A 20,171-nucleotide genomic window follows, 5' to 3' on the forward strand; every position below is an offset into this window, starting at 1 on the left:
ACAATAAAAATAAGTATTATTTAAAAAACTACGTTAGAATAAAAAGCCATCGTGTTTTTATAGTTGCCAATTTAATAAATAGTTTACATGTGTTTTAAAAAAAATATGAAATCATAATATCGTTTCAGGGAAAAATTGATTTACGAGGTACCCACTCAAAAGAAGGTTTAACATACTTGTAGTACTCCTCCAAATAAGGTGCTGGATTAGTACCTTCACACCAATTGGTAAAGAAAAGTAGACCTTCCTTTTCTTCTGGACTTATTTTATACTTCTTTTGTTTCGGTCTGTCTCCACTCGTAATTTGTGACTTTCTTCTTTCTGTAATTGCTAACGCAATTCTGCTTTTCTTGTCTAAAAATTTCTTGAGAACTGGCCTAGTATAATTTGCTGGTGGTAAAAATGCTTTATTCATGGCATTCGTCATCTCTCTAAAAGCTCTTAACTCTCGCTGTGCTTTATATGCATTAGTCATCGTTTTTAAGTCTTGCGCAAAGAAATCGCTTCGTGCTTGATTGACTATCTTAAAGTCCAGAGAATCCAATCGCAAATTGTAATCTTCATACATAACTTCTAATATTTTCATAGGATCTTGTATACTTTGGTGCCCTTCCTCGCACTTACCGAAAACTTGTTCATACACATATTCAATACATATTCGAAGTTTTAATGTAGTTGGACTTGCTACGCTATCGTAAAATGTGGTACTTAAGATTCTGAAGAACTTATCTCTTAAATAATTTTCGTTGAATGTTTCTCTTGCTATTTCGTTGTTGATAAAATTAATGTAGTACTGAAAATGATCAAGTTCTTGTTTCGTCACTTGTTTCAATTGTTTTATACGATCTTGTAAAATTCTAAATGGCGCATCGGTTTTGGAAAGTTGAATCAAGTATTCCCGGCTTTGTAATTCCATTATTCGGAATAAATACAGCATCTGCTCAGGTCGTTTAAAATAAATGTTTGCGGGAAGAGGATTTCGAAGCTCTTGCTTAGCTACTTCGATCATTTTATCAATATCCATAGTTTCTACTAAATCGTTATCCGTCACAAATTCGCCTGTTTCAAACTGTATTGATTGAATTCTATCTCTCAATGTTTCATCATATTTCTGTCTCCAAGAAAGAGGTGCAACAAATATTAAGTAACTTCTGTAAATTTTTAAAACACCCCTTATGGCATCAAATTTAAATAAAATATTATTTAATAGAGTAATTTTTGAAACGTAACCCAAAAACTCCGAGTTCTTTGCAACCAAGTCTGCAAAAACTTTTTCTGTTTTAGCTACCTTTGCACATGCGTTTTTATAATCTTCCGTCAAAAACTTTTGAAAGTTTTTAATGTGTTGCTTTAATTGTATAATAATTCTGTCATGCTCTTCAGTTTCCTCTGCCAAGCTTTGATCTATTTTTAATATTAAGTCTCTTCTGTATCCAATCTGCTGTCGATTCATTGCATAATTACGGATATTACTAACGTAAACCTTTATATCATCAAAACATCGTAAGGGGCGACCTTCTATCACAGTATAGAACTCAGGGTGGATTTTCAAAACCGTCTCTACATCATCAGGAGGCTCCTGTAAGTACAGTCGCTTAGATATATCCCTAGTAGCTGCAATTCTTAAATTATCTTTCAGATGGAGAGGTTGCGATAGACGTCGCTTGGATATTAACTTTTCATTCCGATCACTATACTTTATGTAAGAGAGAAGTTTTTCAGATCTTGGAACTCCAAACGGCCGAGATGGTTTAGTTTTACTTTCCTCTTTCTTGATAGCTGTAACTCGATTAGTATAGTAATGTTGTGTGTTTGGAACATAACGGCGACGAAAGATAATGTCCAACGTTTTCAACGGGCGTATAGGTGCCCGCTCCTCCTTTAGACACGACATTTTTAAAAACTACTTATATCAAATAAATATTATAACAATTATCATTAAAAATTCCTCAATACATTACAAAATTGTTGATTTCTGTCTTTTAAATGACAGTGCAATTGACAGATCTATAACATGATAGAAAAATAACGTTTATTTGTGGGTTTATAGTACTACAAGTAATTAAACTTCTTTGAGTGTGACTGCGAGTTGTTTTTGTTCTGGGTTATGTGACGTCCCATCGACCATTAATGAGATAGTCGCAGCTCTGTACAGTCTTCTGTGACTTCCAATCCGAATCAAGAATACCTTTTACGAACATTTAATTTAGGATAAATTTAATACACAGCATGCATACGCAAGGTTACATGTTTATTGTTTAGTTTATTTTAACATTATATTTCTATTGGATTCATTTTTATAATAGCTTAATTATATAATAATAGCTTAAATTTAACGAATATTTAATTTTTAAGAGGTCTTTTAGAGGGTTCATATGCTGATTTCATACGTTTATTTAATTTATCAACATTTTTCAGCAATTTGTTTGCCAACTTAGCCTTTACTATTTGTGAAACCCCTTCGCTGTATATTTCCTTTTCTATGACCTTAACATCATTTAAGTCGAATGCTGTTAAATCTATCATTATATTATTAAATTCTCTTTCAAGACAATACATCATTTCCAGAGAACTGAGATTGGTTTCATTAGGAGCAATTATTTCTTCAAAAGCAAATTCAACATAGTTGAAAATCTGAAGAGTTGTCTTAGATGATACTAAATACTTAATATTTTTATTAAGAAGTTTATAAAATGCATCTTTTAGCTCTAACTCTCTTGATACGTTGCATTTGATAATATCGTCGATTTCTTTTATCTGAAAACAAAATATAAGGTATGTTACACACGCATTGAGACAATCAGAGAAGAAAAGCGTATATGCCTATTGGTAACAGAAAAGTTTACAATTTGGATTTTCCAAACTGAATAAATAAAAACTATCTCTGCCTACATCATAAATAGTTATATTACAGAAATAAGTTGGAGAATACCTGATAAATACTCTATATGGTGGAGCAAGGAAATACCATAAATGCAAAAGAGGAAGACAATTTAGAAGGTGGATAGACTAGATTAAGGAAACGTGGCACAGTGCAGAGAGGAATGACACAGATGTCTAAAAAGAATGAGATGATAGAAATATAAACATGTTCAAGTGTAAAAGTATCTGAAATAATATTGTATAAATACTGTATTATATTACTACTTAAGAATTAGGCAAGAAAGAATACCTTTTGTTGAATAAAATTTAATTCCATATCCATCAGAATTTTCAAACGTTTAACAGACAGTAGAAACCGTTGCTTTTCCGCATTCAACTCCTCAGTCACTAGTAAGTAATTCAAATTCTGTTTCTCTAGAGTATTGAAAACATTAAGCAACTGTATAGGAGTTTCGAAATAAAGACACGGTTGGACTAGTTGACTTAATCTTAGTTTTACAGCATTTATATCTATTTTTGAGAATATACTTGAATCAGATTCCAAAATATCTGCTTTATCGACTGGCTTTGGCACTGTTTCTCGCCACATAATAGGAGCTGCATTATATAAAAAAAATTGAAAGGAAACCATTATTTGTAATGTCTCTTCTATATATTGTAATTTAGATTTGAGTGTTGCGTATTCGTAATTAGCTGCTTTGTGTTCTTCAACTTGCTTAGTTAAATCTTTTGATAGGTTATCAGATTTTCTCATTATTGCTATCGTTTTGTTATTATCGTGTGCTAAGAATTTATCAAAGCTATATTGATATTCATCAAAATGTTTCGAAGCTGTTTCATATTTTGTCCTCTCTGTTTCAATTTCTCTGTCTATTCGTAATATTTCGTCAGTTAAAAAGCCGCAAACCGTCCGTTTTAATGCTATATTTCTTATGTCCTGTTTATATTTCAGTATAGATTTGTTTGGTCTGATAGGTCTTCCGTCAATCAAAGAGTAAAAATGTGGATCTGTATCAAGAATTGTACGTCTACCATCAGAACTGGCGCCGTCTATTAGTGGAAGCTTGACACAAGGTTGTTTATCTCTTTTAATTTTCTTCTCCATTATAAAGTTTCTGTTCTTTAGAAGAGATACGAGTTTCTTTAGAAAAATCTGATTTTATTTTCACAAATTATATCAATATCTCTGTGGAAACTGGTTGCTATACTACAATGTATTGACCTAACTTTTCAACCGAACCGGAAAAAAACTAGCTGCTTAGTTTAATTTTATTCAGAAATGTAATAAAACATCCAATATAAGTTAACAAAAAAGTTTTATTAAATACAGATAGACATGATCATTGTGTGCAACTACTTCATGAAAATATTAACAAACTAAGCACATTCAAATTGTAACTTGCGAGTTAACAAGCTTAAGAAAACTTTATTTTAATAATAAGCCAGAAGATTTCTTAAAATATTTGTGAACTAAAAAAGGGGTTAGGTATATTAAAAACATCGGATGTCCGATCCAGTGTTTCTATGAAGAAACATTGGAACTAGACGATTTTGTTCGTTAGCGTCAAAATTGATTTTCTTTATTAGGGGCAAACATCTAAATATATAATTTCCTCAATGAATCAGATATTAGGTGTATTTGGGACTGGGAAAGCAAGATCGAACATGCAAAGGTATTATTTTTGGTACTTAATTCGAGTATAAATCTTCTTTTATACTGTTTATAAAACGTTTGGCTCTGTCATGAATATAAAATAATTTAATCGTAAGTCCACGCTAATCTGAACTGCGTTTTTATCAATCATTCTAGGTTGGTAAGAAACGCAATTCAGATTAGACTTTAAAGACAAATAGGGAAATTCGTGATTTTTACTACTTTATACATATTAAATTGGTACCTATGTGATGGAATGATACCCAACGCTTAAAAAGATGCACTGGTGCAAGATTATAATTATCATCATAATTCCTTAACAATGTGTCCACTCCTGGTACATATTCTTCAACTAAATACTGTCAAGTATAACTTAGCGGCTCTTTAGTGATGCCTCTTACACTCTATGTAATACCAAATTTTGGCTAAGCTCTCGTGTTGTGTTGACCATAGAATGACGCTTCTAAGACCATAATTTACATTAGCATTTATTTTATTTGGTTTTTACCAACTAGTAATTGGCATGATCCGAGTGCGAGTAGCCGGATGACACAAGCTAATTTTTATTTCATAATCTAAATCACAGAAATATTTTACAGATTAAACATTAATCACTGGACGAACTACCACTCTGTTGTTCTTCTCTTTCTTCGTCTTCTGCGACTTCCTTCTTTACAAGTTCCCATGGCATTACTGGTAATGGTTCCACAAACGAATCGTCTACCTTTAACTTGTACAAGAGTTTTGGCGTAAAGTGCGTTGGTAGTGGCCACACTTTTTCTGTAAAGAAATGTTGTTGTTATACTGTTTCTTTTAAAAAGCACAATTTTTGATATAAAAGGATAATATTACTCTCTCTGTTTGAATCAGCGAGGCCATTTCGTATATGCCTTGTACATTTAAAAACGTAAAATTTTTTTCCTTAAAAAACTTAACAAGGCGATGTTTGTTAGAAAATTAAATGAAAACCGAAATATTGGAAAAATAATCTATACTATTCATAAAAGTAAAACAAAATATACATAAAGACAAAATATAGTAACAATGATTTTTTTCCGTGAAAATATTTGGTACTAATAACACAAGTTACAATAACACAAGTTGTAAACAATTTTAAATAATAAAAAAATAAAGTTTTGAAGAAGTTTGAAGTACTGGGTTCCAATTATGTAATATTTAAGGTAATCACCGAAATAGAAGGCGTAATCATCAACCCGTCGATGCAAATGAACGACGTGACGAAGATCCAGTATATGCTGTGACGCAAGTAAGAAATCCAACAGCGTAATCTCTGGTAACGCCTCCATTTTTGGGTCATTCGCGCTGAGACCCGTGAAGGAGAGCTGAAAAAGTGATTTTTTTCGATTTCTTTAGCACGCACGTTTCGTTAATATACCTAAAAATTAAAATACCTACCGCTATTTGTTTCTTTGGGTTATATTTATTTATTATTAATACTTAGGTTATAAACTAAAAAGGTGTTTAGTAGTTTGGACACAAATTACATGATATTGAGACAAAATCGCTTAAAAACAGGCGAGACCCAATAACGCCAAACAAATTTGTATGAAAATGATCACGTGACTTAGCGTGAGCTAATACAGTAATATGTTGTTTATGGAAGATAATATATTATGCAAATTGTTAATGTTGTTTAATGAAACACGTATTAGCAGTATATGGTAGGTAGGTAAGTCTTAACGCGTTTACCTATGTTAAAAAGTGTTTATTATGGAACATAAGATACAGCTATCACTTATTCCACGTCATTAAATTTGAATCTGTAGGCATCCCTACTCATCGGCAAAGAAGACAGAGGGTGTAGTCCGAGAGAAAAAGCCGGCGTAAAAAACTCTCGGTACTCTTTTAAAATAGCAAATCATTAAACAACACTTAAACTCTAAGACTATAAAGTTCAGTTTAGTTACAAAGTATAAGTAAACATTTACTAATACTTTTTAACTAAAATGTTATTTCCTATCTTTCTGTCAAATTTTGTACACTGTGATAAAAAAGAGACAATTTACTATATTAGTTCCAACGGGCCAATTAGACTGATTATTGATTAATAAAGTATATTAATTCCCATTCATTTGGGTAAATCTTTTATTTATGCAAGGAAATTCAAACGTACTTCCTCAATTATGTTGATTATAATCATCATTCATTCAGTTTATCAAAGTAATTAAGCATCTAAGTGAATTACGATCAACCTCACCTCTTCATCGTCTTGGGCAAGGGCACAAAATTTCCTTATTTTGTCAAGACAAATTCTTAATTGTTCTACGTGATCCGCTAAAGGTCCGAACACGTCGAGCTTTCCGACAAGTGAAGGCGGGCGCGCCGTTATTGCACGCCAATCGTCAAATAAACGCTACAAAACAATGACTATTAAAAGTTAGGTATATTTCCACCAATAACTGATGTTCTGGTACAAAAGTAATGATAATTCATAGTAATAATATAAGTAAAAAGAGTACATATAATAACCCAGTTACAATTTAACGCATTGACACAACCTCAAAATTATTTTAATTCCACAAAATGGTTCAGTAGCAAAAATGTTCAATTATTTAATTCATACTCAACAATCTACTAACCGTTGTTATAGAATGATAAACAATCAACATTTTCAAGCGCTTAAACATTTTTCTGTCTACTGGTTCTGAGGGCTCCTCTAGCAGTTTTATTCCTTCCATTTCCTCGTCATCAATATTGGCTGCTTCTTCGTCCTGTTTTTTCATATACTCTATCCATTTCACTTCACTATTAAAAAGGAACCTTAAATGCCTGTGAACTGTGTCTTCTGAGCCCTAAGTGATACATACATTAATAAATTAGGTCTTAAGAAGTCGGTCAATAAAGTGGGTCGAAGTTCTAACGATTCTTTTTAGATAGAAAATAATAAATTAAGCTAAACCTTATCATAACAACAACATTGTTGACAATGCAACTCTTGTGAATTCGATCAGTCATTAGTCATTACCACGACATTTAGTGTGTAATCTCTGAGCAAGTTAGTACGCGCCCCTGGCACAGCCAGAAATAGTTGCCGTTTCCCCTAGTTAATAAAACTTTAGCCAAAAGCCTCCAAGCGTAAAATTTTTACTACGAGCCGTTCTACTTTTGCTTTATAGTAATTTTAAGTTCCACCAACCTCAACAATATGGACAAAGTAACTGTCGTAAACCAGTAATAAGCCATAAACATTAATTTCGCAATATGTGGAGTTCACATCTTGTATCGTTTGTTCAAAGTGCTTTATTATTTCATCCTTTGGTAGACAATGTTCTCCGGCATATATCATACGTATTGCAAATGTTTTCTGGAGTTGATCAAAAATAATTTAGTACTCTATATAAAAGCCTGTATTCACTTTTATTTGTGATTAGTGCAGGTGATTAGTTGGCTGCGTAATAAACAAAAATAATGGTCAACCTGTGAGCAAAGTAATATTTCGCCGTATCTTCAGCAGTCAATTCCTTATAGAGTAGCTTGCGCCATAATTGGGTGTTCTATTAATGCATTTTCGAACCCATACTTCGGTTTCAGGTAGCACTGCTTCTTCCAATTGCAAGCGCGCTTCTCGGTGTTCGTCCAAACTTGCTGATCGACAACTGAATTTACTTAACAGAGCCACTAAACAAGAATTGGACAGTACTTGCACTACACACCTGCACTAATCACTAATCAAAGTGAATACAAGCCATAACCAAATTAAATCTGTGATAAGCAACTACCACAGACAATATTTAGTGCTAAGTCTCGACTCTAAATCTGAGCGGAATAACTTAAGTCTTCCAAAAATATTAAAAAAAATTATCATATTATAAGGAACAAATACCTGTTACTACTAGCCATTTGTAGAAACAATTTACCAAATAAGGTACAAATCAAGGCTTAAGATATTTATCTTAATTGTCATCTTATCAATATTAATTATATTACCAATTAAATAACTTTTAAAACAAGTATAAGAGTAAATTAAATTACTAAAGTACTTACCAATTTCTGTTTTTCATAATTTTCCTCCACAACATTTAGAACAGTCCTAATATCTAAATCTGGTAGCAATGCAGCCATATCGATATAAATTTACATTATTTTCTAGGTAACATTACAATGTTATGCAATGTAAACTTAAACGCAAGAATGCCGTTGCCATGGCAACTGGTTACGCAGATTAATCTTAATTTCTTTAAGAATAGTCCATAGATAACATACTTAAGACACTTAGTTTGTCAAATTGATTGTTGTAATCAAATTTAATCATAACTACATAAAAAAGGCTGGGTGACACAATGATTCTTGAATTTTTAATTATTTAATTAATTTGTAATAAAGTAATTAAAAAATCCAGCAAATTTTACCAAGTTTATTTTCCAAGTATAATATCATCTACAAGGTTGTATTAATCACAGTATTCACCTAAAGCAAATAAACTAAGTCTAAACCAATTTGTTCCAATGTTAATAGTAATTATTTCTATCATAATTATTCCATCGATTATTTCTATTATTTCTAAAATTATAATTCCTCGGTTTTGGTCTTTGCTTCAAATGAGTATTGACATTTTTCATGTTCCTGAAATCTCTTGCTAAAAACTCTAACTCCTCTGGAACTTCCTGAAAATAGAATAAACATATTTTATATATTTATTTTAAAAAATCTATAAAAAAAACGAATAAAACAATATCTTAACTTAGGGTTTAACACTTATCTTCACCAATAACCAATATTTTGATCATAAGTGGGGGTTTTTAATTCCTAGCTAAATATTTCTATATAGATTTATTGATAATAAGGCTTTAGAAAAACGGAGACCAAGATTAGCTTTTTATGAGCAAATAAACAGTCATAATATAGAGATCTTGATTAGAACTATTAATTTCTGCAGTGGCAATTTATCATCATATGCAAGTAAGTTAACCTTAAGTACCTTAAAACCCTAAAAACTTAGATAGCTACAACTGTAAAAAATAAGTAATATATATTAAATATATATATAATGGGTACAAATTAATTAGCTTCAAATTAAGCTAATCTTCTATATTATTGAAATTCAAATAATCTCATTTTGTAAGAATAAAATGAGGTTTATTTATATAAGGGGCTATTTTCCTAAACTATTACCTGCTTGGCTTCTTTTAAAACAGCTATTATGCTATGGGCATGACGTCCTTCTTCAGTTGTAAGGAATGTGTAAGAAACACCTTTATTTTGTGAACGGCCAGTCCGCCCTATTCTGTGAATATAATCTTCTGTAGTATTTGGGAAATCATAGTTGATCACATGTGTAATTCCATCAACATCTGAAAAATATCAACATGAAATAAATTGGTTAAGAAATACTATTTTTGAAAATCACAAAAATTTACTAATAAAACCGGAGTATTTAGTGGCTACTGTAGCTGATAGTCAACAGGAGAAGTGTAAGATTCTCATTTTGCCCAAACTTGTCAACAAATACATATTCATTAATAACAGGAATATTTACAAAAAAATTTAGACCCACCTAATCCTCTTGCAGCCACATCTGTGGCAACCAGAATATTGGTTGTACCACTTCTGAATTTATTGATTATTACGTCCCTCTGTGCCTGTGACTTATCACCGTGAATACCTACAGCAGGCCATTTATTTCTTCTCAATGAGAGTGTCAAATTATCCACAAATCTCTTAGTGTTCGTAAAAACAAGAATTTTACCAAAACCTTGACCAGCTATGTCATGCATTATTTGTTTCAGCCTGAAACAAAAAAATGTTTTAAAAGATAAACTCATATACTCTAAAAAACTCAGTCTGAAAAAAATTTGTAATGGTCAACTAATATTATGAAATTAATATTATTATATGGTAATTCTTTGGGTTACTTCTGCTTAAAAGAAAGAAGAAAATACAATACATTATGATGACTTACTTATCCATTTTCTGGTCTTGTTCAAGAACATAGAAATTCTGCTTAATATTATGGTTTGCTGTTAAGTCAGTTGATCCCACATTAACTTGAACAAATTTTCCTAAATAATCTTTAGCAAGATATTGGACTTCTTTAGGCCATGTAGCTGAGAACATTAGTATTTGTCTTTCATAGGGTACCCCCTCAAGTGCTTTTCTTATTTGTGGCTCAAAACCCATATCCAACATTCTATCAGCTTCATCCAATACAACATAGTTACATCTTGACAGATTGGTAACTTTACTATCAATGAAATCATTAAGTCGTCCTGGTGTTGCTATTAATATATCAACTCCATACTTTAACTCCTCTGCCTGTCTACTTCGGCTGACACCACCATAAATACACAAAGAGCGAATTCCTAAAGACTTTTGAAATTCTTTTGCAACTTCTTCAATCTGACGGGCCAGCTCCCTTGTTGGGGCTACAATTAAAACTCTTGGACCCCTACCCCGTCTACCTTCAGTTTCTTTTATATGAACAACTGCTGGTAAGAGATAAGCTAATGTTTTACCAGTTCCGGTTTGTGCAATGCCTACAAAATTCTTACCTGCCAATGCAATTGGCCAACCTTGAGACTGTATTACAGTTGGAGTTGTAATGCCTTGCTCTTTCAACACTGTTTTTATGTATTCTGGAAATCCACAGCTATCTATATCTCGAAAAGGACTGGGTATATCTTCACCAAGAATTGTTATCTTATTATCAGTTATGTACTCCTCATCTGTTTTCTGTGCTGTGTTAGTTGCATAAAATCTTTTCTTTATGTAGATTCGATTTTGATTTGAGGTCAATTTTGAAACAGCATGGTCACACGATATTGCAGCCTGAATTATGTGTTTGAAAGTTGTAAAGTTCTTCACGCTAGGACACCACCTAAAATAACAATATGTTTCAGTAATTTGTATTGAATTAAAATTATGTCTTATTTAAAGTAGAACAAATAAAATAAATACTTACAGAATTGAGAAATGATTTTGCCTCAAAATATTTTTTGCCAAGTTATGAGCCATGATGTTTATTTTCACGTATTTATTGTGAATTAAATTACAATATTACAATTGCCTTGTTTTCACTTAAAAGTCAATCTCATAGCTGATAACATATTATTTTTAAATAACTGCTTCGAAAAATATTTAAGGTTACTACTTAGTATACTGTATAACCATAAGTCATAACTCATAAGTCATAACCCAATCCTGAATCCACCGTCAACCGTGTCACAGATTACTTACTTAGTTTTACAATTCAAAATGAATATTGCCAGCCAACTCGAATTTATATCTATGGAAATCGTCGGCGAAGATATCGATCTTTTGGTTTTAATTTGCGGACTTGCACTGGACAATAAAAATATTTTTTTCCGCAAACCAGCTAAAGGCAAAACACCGGCAAAACTATTCGGAGAGTAATAATGTTCTCAAGAACATTCTTTCAGATTTTCATCCATGCTTTCAGCGGTTGTGACACCACATCGTCTTTTTATAATATCGGAAAGTCAGCGAAATTCACCAGCACCCTCGAGAAGAACCCGAACCGCTCTTCCTTATCGCTCTGTATGGTGGTTGGAAACAGGATACAACGATGGATATTTTGCGATTCCACCGCTTTGCAAAATCAAAAACAAATAAGACGAATAATCTTTCACTGCTCTCACCAACGGAAAGCGCAGTCCGCCAACACGTTTTCCGGACATATTTACAAGTACAAACGTGGCTCGGAATTTTTAAAGATCCTCAGGAAAGGGGTTGGCGACAGACGAATTACGGGCTTGAACCAATTTGCACCACAGCCGCACCCGTTCCACCTAAACTTTTGACACTAATTTCGTGGAAATGTAAAGGAAAGTGTGTGGCTGCTTGTGGCTTCAGGAAAGCAGGAATAAGTTGCTCGGTTATTTGCCTGCACTGTAGTGGACAGACAATGACGCCAAAGTCGAGATCTTATTAAATAATATAATAGTCGATTTTTCGACCGTCACAGCATCATTTCCTTCGATTGAAGAATTTTCACGACTCGATGATTTTACCGACGAGGAACTTCAACAGCCGGGACCACCAAAACGTCGAAAAACGTGTAAAAAAAATGAGCACGTGTAATTATTATTTTTGCTGCATAAAAATTATTTTATTTATAAATTTCATGTGTTTGAATCATATTTTGGTTGATTTATTAATTTATTTTGTATAGCAATAATTCCCTGAACAACCATTCATCCATTTTTAAGCCCCCAGTACACAATGGCCTGTGATGGGCCACGCTTTGCAATGCACAATTGTAGGCCACGATCACTTGGTATTCACACAATGGCGCATGGCTCATTGCTGCCTGGCAAACCACTTGCGATGGACGTCGAAGTAATTACGGCTGCGGCTATTTATTTGTATACTGTTTACAAGTATTACAGAAGTGTGTACTGTCACAAAGTTATAAAAAAGAAATGGCGAAAAAGGCGATGGTGGATGCTGACCACTGATGAGTTTTTTCATTGCTCCACGATATTGACATTTTGGACGATCGAAAATTCTAGTTCTAGCACGAAACACAAAAGTGTACTATCCCGGTCAGCGGCCGGTGACGAACTATACAATGGCCGATTGTGTAAACACCACAGGCCACGCTACGCCACGATTCCTTTGAAACCGACAACTCCCCGATTGCGCGCCACGATTGACAATTGTCCGCCATCATATACCATTACCCCCTGTACACAATGGCGATGGCCTGTAGTGGGCCCGCATGGACCATTGTGTACTGGGGCCTTTACGTGTGGAATGTGGATACAACCGTGCGAGCGGCTAAATCGAAACCGGGTAGCGTATTAGTAAGTTTATAACTTTGAAATCATATCAACGTACCTTACCTTTTCTTAATACAGTGTAAACTCTTTATAACGTCATGCGCTTTAACGAAAACTCTAAACACATTAAACTTGAAAATGAGTTAAATTTGTTTGGTTTAACACAATACCCATACATTAATTCTTTTTAGGGATGTGAAAAAATAATCGATTATTAAAAAAAGACGATGTTTACAATGCGGTTCATTGAAGATGAATTGATATACTCGAAGCATTGATTTTTTTGTAAAACATCGAAAGGATGATAAAACCAGTTAATTTTACAAAAACTCAAGTTTGAATGGAACACTATAATTGTATAAACACTATAGTTGTACTAAAAGTAAAATCAATTAACGGCCAAAACTAATATGCAATCTCAATCCAATTTTAGCTGTACAATTTAATCCATTTCTAAAGAAAAGCATGCCAATATTCAATACATGGACTGAGATACCAATCTAATTATTCAACCAATCGTTCAGAGGGCGGATAAGAGATTGAAGATTGCCCCCTGTATGAAAATGAATGTTTACTCATGCCAACAACCTATCTGTCCATTTTGACAGTTGCTTCGATTGGCCAAATCAATCTTGGATTGCTATCGGTGAAACTCGTATGATTTGGGTTTGGGATTGCGACCTAACTTAATATTCTTTGGGAAAATTTATTCATCTTCGTCATCTTCCAGTTCTAGTGATAGTGATTTGGAAGTTTAAATGCAATTATCCGATTGGGATAGTAATTCTGAAGCTGGAAGAAGACAACGTACTTCTGTGCGAAGACATAAGAAGACAAGAATTTATTATATCCAGAGCCTGAATGACGCCGAATTCACATTTAGATTTAGGTTAACAAAAGAAGCTTTGGAGACACTTTTACACAAAGTGATGTCTATCATATATGACTTCTTGCAGGTTTCATCTTTTCATCAACTTTTGTAAAAAAAAATTAAATATTAGCTACAACCAAAAATATTTGTTACTATAGATACTACCTACTAACTCCACTTCAAAACCTCAAGACTCCAGCAGAATATCTTTATAACGAATCTCAAATACGAAGCAGAAATGTGGTGGAAAGGACATAATATGGTGTTTGGAAAAAATCGGTTCCCCAAAATCGGTTTGTCAAAAAAGGTTTTGCTTCAAGTATCTCGTGTACAAGCCGTGATAGTGGCATGTGCAGTGTTGCACAATATTGCTATTGATATGCGAGATGAACATTTTGAACTACTGCAACAAGTAGATGAACAAGCTGATGATATTGATAAAAGCGCAATTGACAACGTGGGAAATGCAAGTGTGCGAAGTAATCTTATAAGTGATTATTTTGCTTTATTACTATAATATTTTATAAATTACAACATTTTTGAGATAAATTAAATAAAAATTCAATGCTTTTATTTAAATAAAAATACAAATTTTTCATACTATACATCCTCGCTCCAGGCACAAAATCTATTATTTTTCTAATTTATTTAACAATATATTTTTTTCTATGGCCAATAATTCTCTTTTATGCTCTCTTTCTTCCTCTTCAAATGCCCATGGCTTTCTCTTATTTAGAAGCTCTTCCTTTCAATTGACTTTCATTTCCTTCGACAGACAACAATATCATGTCTTTGACTTTTTCCTCGATAGGGGTAGCTGGAGGTAGAGCACTAGGAGTAAGAGGAGTAGCAGCACTAGGGCCACCTCCTGTACAATATGTTTCAGCATGTATCAAGGCAGACTTTTTTCTTGTAGCCCTCTTTAAGCTTTAGCACTGCGAAAGTTTACCCCACTTGTGCTATTAAACAGCGCCTCCAGCGTCTTCCAGCACTGCTCTTTCTCCTGCCAGGTGACTGAGTCACTCTTTTTATTTTCTAATATATTTTTATGGTCAGCAAAAAGCGAAGTTAGAAGGTCAACTTCTTCCCGGCTGAAATTGACGCTTCAAACAAACAAACTACTCAGAGAAAATTTATATTTGTAATAATATGTACTAAAATACTCAATAACCTAACAAACAAAAATACCATATGAAAATGACAGCCCGTTTCGTTACAAGTAATATTAAATGACCAACAAAAAGGTTAAGGTTTTATGTTTTTCTATAGAATTTTGTAACTTTATTTGTTCGTAACAAAAAAACAAACAAAACGTTGCATAGCTATTTGCTACTTTATCCATACATTGTGAAACAGACCCTAAGCGCTCCTGCACACGATGCCGTCACCGTTCCGTCGCCGCGCCGTCGCCACACAATTACTCTGTAGATACGAGTCGCGCGAAGCCCGCCACCGCGCCGCCGCTGCCCCGCCACCGCGCGCTTTTCGCTCATTGTATGTTTGATTCATTCCATTACTGGCCGCGTACGAACGTGCACGCCGCGAGACAGCACGTGACGCAAACATGTCTAATATAATGAAAAAAAAGAAGTTTGTGCTTGCTTACTATATGTATAGAAAATGGAAAAAAGAACGACGAGTTAAAAAGTTGTGGGTTCATCCTATGCTGTCGGCTCGGGAGCAATATGGTGAATTTCATACACTTTATGAAGATCTCCGAAAAGACGAGGCCAAGTTTTGTGATTATTTTCGAATGAATTACAAGACATTTGATAAATTATTAGATTTATTAAATAACAAACTGCAACACACAAATACAAATATGCGAGCAAGTATATCTGCTAAGGAGAGATTGGTTGTTACATTGAGGTAAAGTAACATATATATTTTTTTTAATTATCCTGATGTAATGTAGAAAAATCAAAATCAATCAAGCTTGAAGTAGATGGACTTGTGATGCTTTGTAATGAATCATTTTCAATGCTATAATTCGAAGCCTGTGATTGAACTCTCGTACTGTTATGTGGAGCGCTATAACTATTTCTACTCGTATATTGAATATTTCTTATAATATTCAATACTTGATACTGGAATTCAACAATGTCTTCGTCTTTGAAGCGTTCCACGCTAGGAGCTATACCTTTAAAAAAAGACATCATTCTACTATCGTCATCTTTTTCTAACGATTCCATAAACTTAATCATTTTCTTATCTACGGGGTTTATTTCTTCGTTTTTCTTTCTTTTGGTGACATTAGACTCTTCAGATTTTTTTTCTTCCGGCATGTTTGATCCAGATTGGGGTGGCCGTGGGGTAATTTTTTTCAAAAATTGTAAATTATCATAATATTGATATTTATGTACTGGTTTTGCACCTGATCCAGATTTCGATTCACGAATCTTTTTGTCGCATTTCATCCATGCATCTCTTATATTTTTCCATTTCTGAGATATTATTTTACCTGAAAAAATTAATATTCATTTTATTTTTATAATGTTTTTGCAATTTCAGGTATTTAGCAACCGGAACTTCATTAGCCGATCTTGAATATCGTTTTAGAATGGGAAAATCAACTTTAAGCGTAATCATACGAGAAGTATGTTCTCTAATATGGTCTGAACTTTACCCAAATTATATGAAAATGCCATGTATGAACGATTGGCTAGAAATAGCAGATAAATTCGAAGTATCTGCTAATTTCCCTCATTGTGTCGGTGCTGTAGATGGAAAGCACATCAGAGTAATTAAACCAAATAAAAGTGGATCGATGTTTTTGAACTATAAACATTATTTCTCGATTGTATTGATGGCAGTCGCCGATAGTGGCTACAACTTTATTTATATTAACGTCGGTGCTTATGGAAAGGATTGTGATTCAGGTGTATTTAAAGATACAGCTTTCTGGCACAACATGATTAACAATACTTTGAACTTGCCAGGACCTGCTTCCTTACCTAATACCAACATTGCTTTGCCATATGTATTCGTAGGCGATGAAGCATTTGCACTACATCAGAATTTTCTGCGCCCATATAATAGTCAACAGCTTGATGCAGAAAAATCCGTTTTTAATTATCGGTTAACAAGAGCGAGACGATATGTAGAATGTACCTTTGGGATACTGGCCAATAAATGGCGAATTTTTCATCGACCTTTAAACGTGTCATTGGATTTGGCTGTTGATGTTGTGAAAGCTTGTTGTTTACTGCAAAATTTTATACACAAAGAGGAGGGTGTAAAAGGGGTGCAAGAATCTCTAACTCACACCGAGTTAGAGGAGTTTTTGCCATTTGATTCTACAGAAATAGTTCCCACAACAGCTAATGATATACGTGACAAATATAAGGAGTATTTTAATTCTGAATATGGCAGTGTACCATGGCAAAATAATTATTGTTAATATGAAACGTGTTTCTATCTAGCGGGAATACTCAAGCTCCTACTAGTAGCAAGTGATTGCTTGTTTAATGTACATAGGTATCTACCACACGAAATTACTCACGAGATATACTATCCACAGTCCACACACTATATAATATATAGAGGTACCCTCTGTTGCATTAGTAAATAAAAATCACACTGATCGTGTCTTGTCCCAAAGTTACTTTAAGTCAGCTACTTATATATTTTTTCGATTGGCCCCACTAGACAGAAACACACTAAAAAGCATTAATAAAATTTTGTAAAAAGATACTTACCGTATTTATTTTTCTCCGTATGAGGTAGTTCCGCAAAGTTCTCATTCATTATATGGCAGATCTCAAACCAAGCTTTTAAACTTTTACGCTTGTCTTTATATATTTCCAAAGTTTTGTCCCATAACACTTCTCTGTCCTCCACTAAAGTTATAAACGTTTCGTAATCAAAACTTTCCATGGTAATTTCTTAAAAAGTTACGCACGTGCACGTTCGTTCGCGGCCGGTAATGGAGTGAATCCAACAGAGGAAACGCGCGCGGAGGCGGGGTGGCGGCGGCGCGGCGGCGGGCTTTACGCGACTCGTATCTACAGAGTAAATGTGCGGCGTCAGCGCGGCAACGGCGCGGTGACGGCATCGTGTGCAGGAGCGCTAAGTCTTACTTATTTTATTTCGTTCCAAAAACAGCAAACTTTTGGTATGCTTGAACACAACATACCTATTGCATTGAACGAAACGCGGTCGAGAGGCAAGGATCACGCAAAAGATTGCTGTCAATATTTTGTCAAATAAACAATCGGATAGCAGAAATGTTTATTGGCATGCAGATTGGAGATCGGTCTTTAGATATAAATCAGTCCAAGATTGGTTATAATCATAGATTGAGGATACATTATTAATTTTGGCCGTTATTCAGCAGCACAAGACTACATACAATTAAAAAGACAACAAAAATACTGCTATGTGCTACTGAAAAGGCATACACTCAGCATTTATCAAATTTCACCTATATAGTCCGGGAGGTAGCGTTGCAAATGCGAAAGTCATAGTAAGCCGGCTGATATTAACATCGATAGTTGATCTTATATGACTAATAAGTAAACCGACCGTCAGCTGCTCAAGTAGCGGTGGGTGCGGGTGTAGGAGACTGCGAAAGAGGTAAAAAAAATAAAAAAATAAAGTAATAGTACGCTGGCTGAAACTTGTTCCATGAATAGTTGATGTCATACTGAGCAAAAAAAAAATCATCAGCTGCATCGTGGAGGGGGGATTATGCGTCAGCTGCCCGCATGCACTTGTGAAAAAAAAACATTTAAAAAAAAAGTTATAATACGCCGAATGAAATTTAACTCCGTGATTCTACAAAAAATATAGAGTACGAAAACAACAATCAGCTGTTTATGTAGCGGTGGAAAGACCGTCAGCTGACCCAGTCAAGATTTAAAATTTTGGAGCATTGCTGTCAGGCTGTTCGCTTTCAAACACATATTTTGCGATACGTTCTGGCCTTGCTTGAACCCATAGCACGACCTTCGGGCTACCTAAACCTCTCCCCCTAAAATTTCAAAGCAGCATCAGCCTGGTGAATCTTTGTCGTACACAATCAGTTTCGGTTCTCCTCGTTGAACGAACGGACCTTGGGAACCGATTTGTGCTCTGCGTTGCCAGGTTTCCATGCCCTCACAGGCTGTGATTTTATTCCCGCATTTTACAGGAAAGAACAAAAAGCCTTTACAATTGTTGCGAAAATCACAGGCATATATGCAAGCGTTGGGGGATATCGCAACTATTCCGAGTCGTGAATTAGACAAGGTCTTCATAACGATTGAAGAATTAGTTTGTCGCTTGTACGGGTTTAAATCGATATACAATGTCGTTCGAGAAAAATGATCAAATCAATGAGAAAAACGGCGTGCTCAAGTGGAAAAGCCGTATCGACGGGGCGATCTTCCCACCATGTAAATCCGAGCTACGCCAGCATTTACTGCGCACGTCATACATAGCGCACCTTTGGAGCCATGCTCACCTTCAAGATCCATCTCAATTATCTCCCACGGACTAGGGATGGGAAGAAAACGACGACAAATATGTCTACATATGGTTCGAAGGAGATCAAGTACCCCTATCAGTCACCAGTATAACGGATAGCAGCGACAATATTGGCGGTTTGGAATTTTTGTCGGTGACACTTTCTTTGAGCTTTCTAGTAGCCTAATTTTGATAATTTACATGGTCATTTACAGATGACGGTGAAGAGAATCGAGGTCAAGAACTCGATCAAGAAGAAGAGAACGATTTCCTGCAGGACAGTTCGGCCGATGATTCGTCAGACAACGATGATGATAGCGATACCATCGACAACGAATAACTTATGCGATCTTTTAATTTCTATATTTCGATTTTGTTTATATCACCCTTCATTTTATTTTGCCTTCATTTCATTTTACACTCGATTTTATTTCATCTTGTGCATTTTGTTACGAATAAAACGAGACAAAAATATATCGAGAAAGATTCTGTGCATTTCTAGAATAATCTTTACCTTTACTGCGTCAGCTGACGGTCTTTCCACCGCTATACACGCAGC

At 34.4% G+C, this 20,171-nt stretch overlaps 4 protein-coding genes and 1 long non-coding RNA gene across 5 annotated transcripts; 1 reads left to right on the forward strand and 4 right to left on the reverse strand.

Moving 5' to 3' along the window:
• Nucleotides 1-52: 52 nt before the first annotated feature.
• LOC125048857 lies at nucleotides 53-2,292 on the reverse strand. Its single transcript, XM_047647792.1, has one exon. It carries the CDS (start codon nucleotides 1,892-1,894, stop codon nucleotides 125-127), a length of 1,770 nt encoding a protein of 589 aa, XP_047503748.1. The 5' UTR covers nucleotides 1,895-2,292; the 3' UTR covers nucleotides 53-124.
• Nucleotides 2,293-4,182: 1,890 nt separating this feature from the next.
• On the reverse strand, nucleotides 4,183-8,805 carry LOC125048859 (testis-expressed protein 47-like). Its single transcript, XM_047647794.1, has 6 exons — nucleotides 8,543-8,805; nucleotides 7,695-7,862; nucleotides 7,138-7,350; nucleotides 6,756-6,911; nucleotides 5,727-5,880; nucleotides 4,183-5,317 (listed from the first exon to the last, which is right to left on the reverse strand). The coding sequence occupies exons 1-6, from the start codon at nucleotides 8,618-8,620 to the stop codon at nucleotides 5,145-5,147; spliced, it is 942 nt and encodes a 313-aa protein (XP_047503750.1). The 5' UTR covers nucleotides 8,621-8,805; the 3' UTR covers nucleotides 4,183-5,144.
• Nucleotides 8,806-8,897: 92 nt separating this feature from the next.
• Nucleotides 8,898-11,675, reverse strand: LOC125048858 (ATP-dependent RNA helicase p62-like). The gene is made up of 5 exons (XM_047647793.1): nucleotides 11,457-11,675; nucleotides 10,458-11,372; nucleotides 10,053-10,285; nucleotides 9,671-9,849; nucleotides 8,898-9,162 (listed from the first exon to the last, which is right to left on the reverse strand). The coding sequence occupies exons 1-5, from the start codon at nucleotides 11,507-11,509 to the stop codon at nucleotides 9,007-9,009; spliced, it is 1,536 nt and encodes a 511-aa protein (XP_047503749.1). The 5' UTR covers nucleotides 11,510-11,675; the 3' UTR covers nucleotides 8,898-9,006.
• A 3,931-nt stretch (nucleotides 11,676-15,606) lies between these two features.
• Nucleotides 15,607-17,858, forward strand: LOC125049202 (protein ANTAGONIST OF LIKE HETEROCHROMATIN PROTEIN 1-like). The gene is made up of 2 exons (XM_047648349.1): nucleotides 15,607-16,036; nucleotides 16,679-17,858. Exons 1-2 carry the CDS (start codon nucleotides 15,732-15,734, stop codon nucleotides 17,565-17,567), a joined length of 1,194 nt encoding a protein of 397 aa, XP_047504305.1. The 5' UTR covers nucleotides 15,607-15,731; the 3' UTR covers nucleotides 17,568-17,858.
• On the reverse strand, nucleotides 15,936-18,188 carry LOC125049203. Its single transcript, XR_007116965.1, has 2 exons — nucleotides 17,866-18,188; nucleotides 15,936-16,628 (listed from the first exon to the last, which is right to left on the reverse strand). It is a non-coding gene; the product is annotated as an uncharacterized LOC125049203 (long non-coding RNA).
• Between the last annotated feature and the right edge of the window lie 1,983 nt (nucleotides 18,189-20,171).

Source organism: Pieris napi, chromosome 4, assembly GCF_905475465.1.
Source record: "Pieris napi chromosome 4, ilPieNapi1.2, whole genome shotgun sequence".
In the NCBI taxonomy this organism is placed as follows: Eukaryota; Metazoa; Arthropoda; class Insecta; order Lepidoptera; family Pieridae; genus Pieris; species Pieris napi.

Coding starts and splice junctions, on each gene's coding strand:
- LOC125048857 (XM_047647792.1), bottom strand. CDS start 1,894: ATGTCGTGTCTAAAGGAGGAGCGGGCACCTATACGCCCGTTGAAAACG.
- LOC125048859 (XM_047647794.1), bottom strand. CDS start 8,620: ATGGCTGCATTGCTACCAGATTTAGATATTAGGACTGTTCTAAATGTT. Junction 7,351..7,694: donor ACTTTGTCCATATTGTTGAG/GTTGGTGGAACT, acceptor TGTATCACTTAG/GGCTCAGAAGACACAGTTCA. Junction 5,318..5,726: donor TGATTACGCCTTCTATTTCG/GTGATTACCTTA, acceptor ATTTCTTTACAG/AAAAAGTGTGGCCACTACCA.
- LOC125048858 (XM_047647793.1), bottom strand. CDS start 11,509: ATGGCTCATAACTTGGCAAAAAATATTTTGAGGCAAAATCATTTCTCA. Junction 11,373..11,456: donor CAAAATCATTTCTCAATTCT/GTAAGTATTTAT, acceptor TTGTTATTTTAG/GTGGTGTCCTAGCGTGAAGA. Junction 9,163..9,670: donor TTTTAAAAGAAGCCAAGCAG/GTAATAGTTTAG, acceptor TTCTATTTTCAG/GAAGTTCCAGAGGAGTTAGA.
- LOC125049202 (XM_047648349.1), top strand. CDS start 15,732: ATGTCTAATATAATGAAAAAAAAGAAGTTTGTGCTTGCTTACTATATG. Junction 16,037..16,678: donor AGATTGGTTGTTACATTGAG/GTAAAGTAACAT, acceptor TTGCAATTTCAG/GTATTTAGCAACCGGAACTT.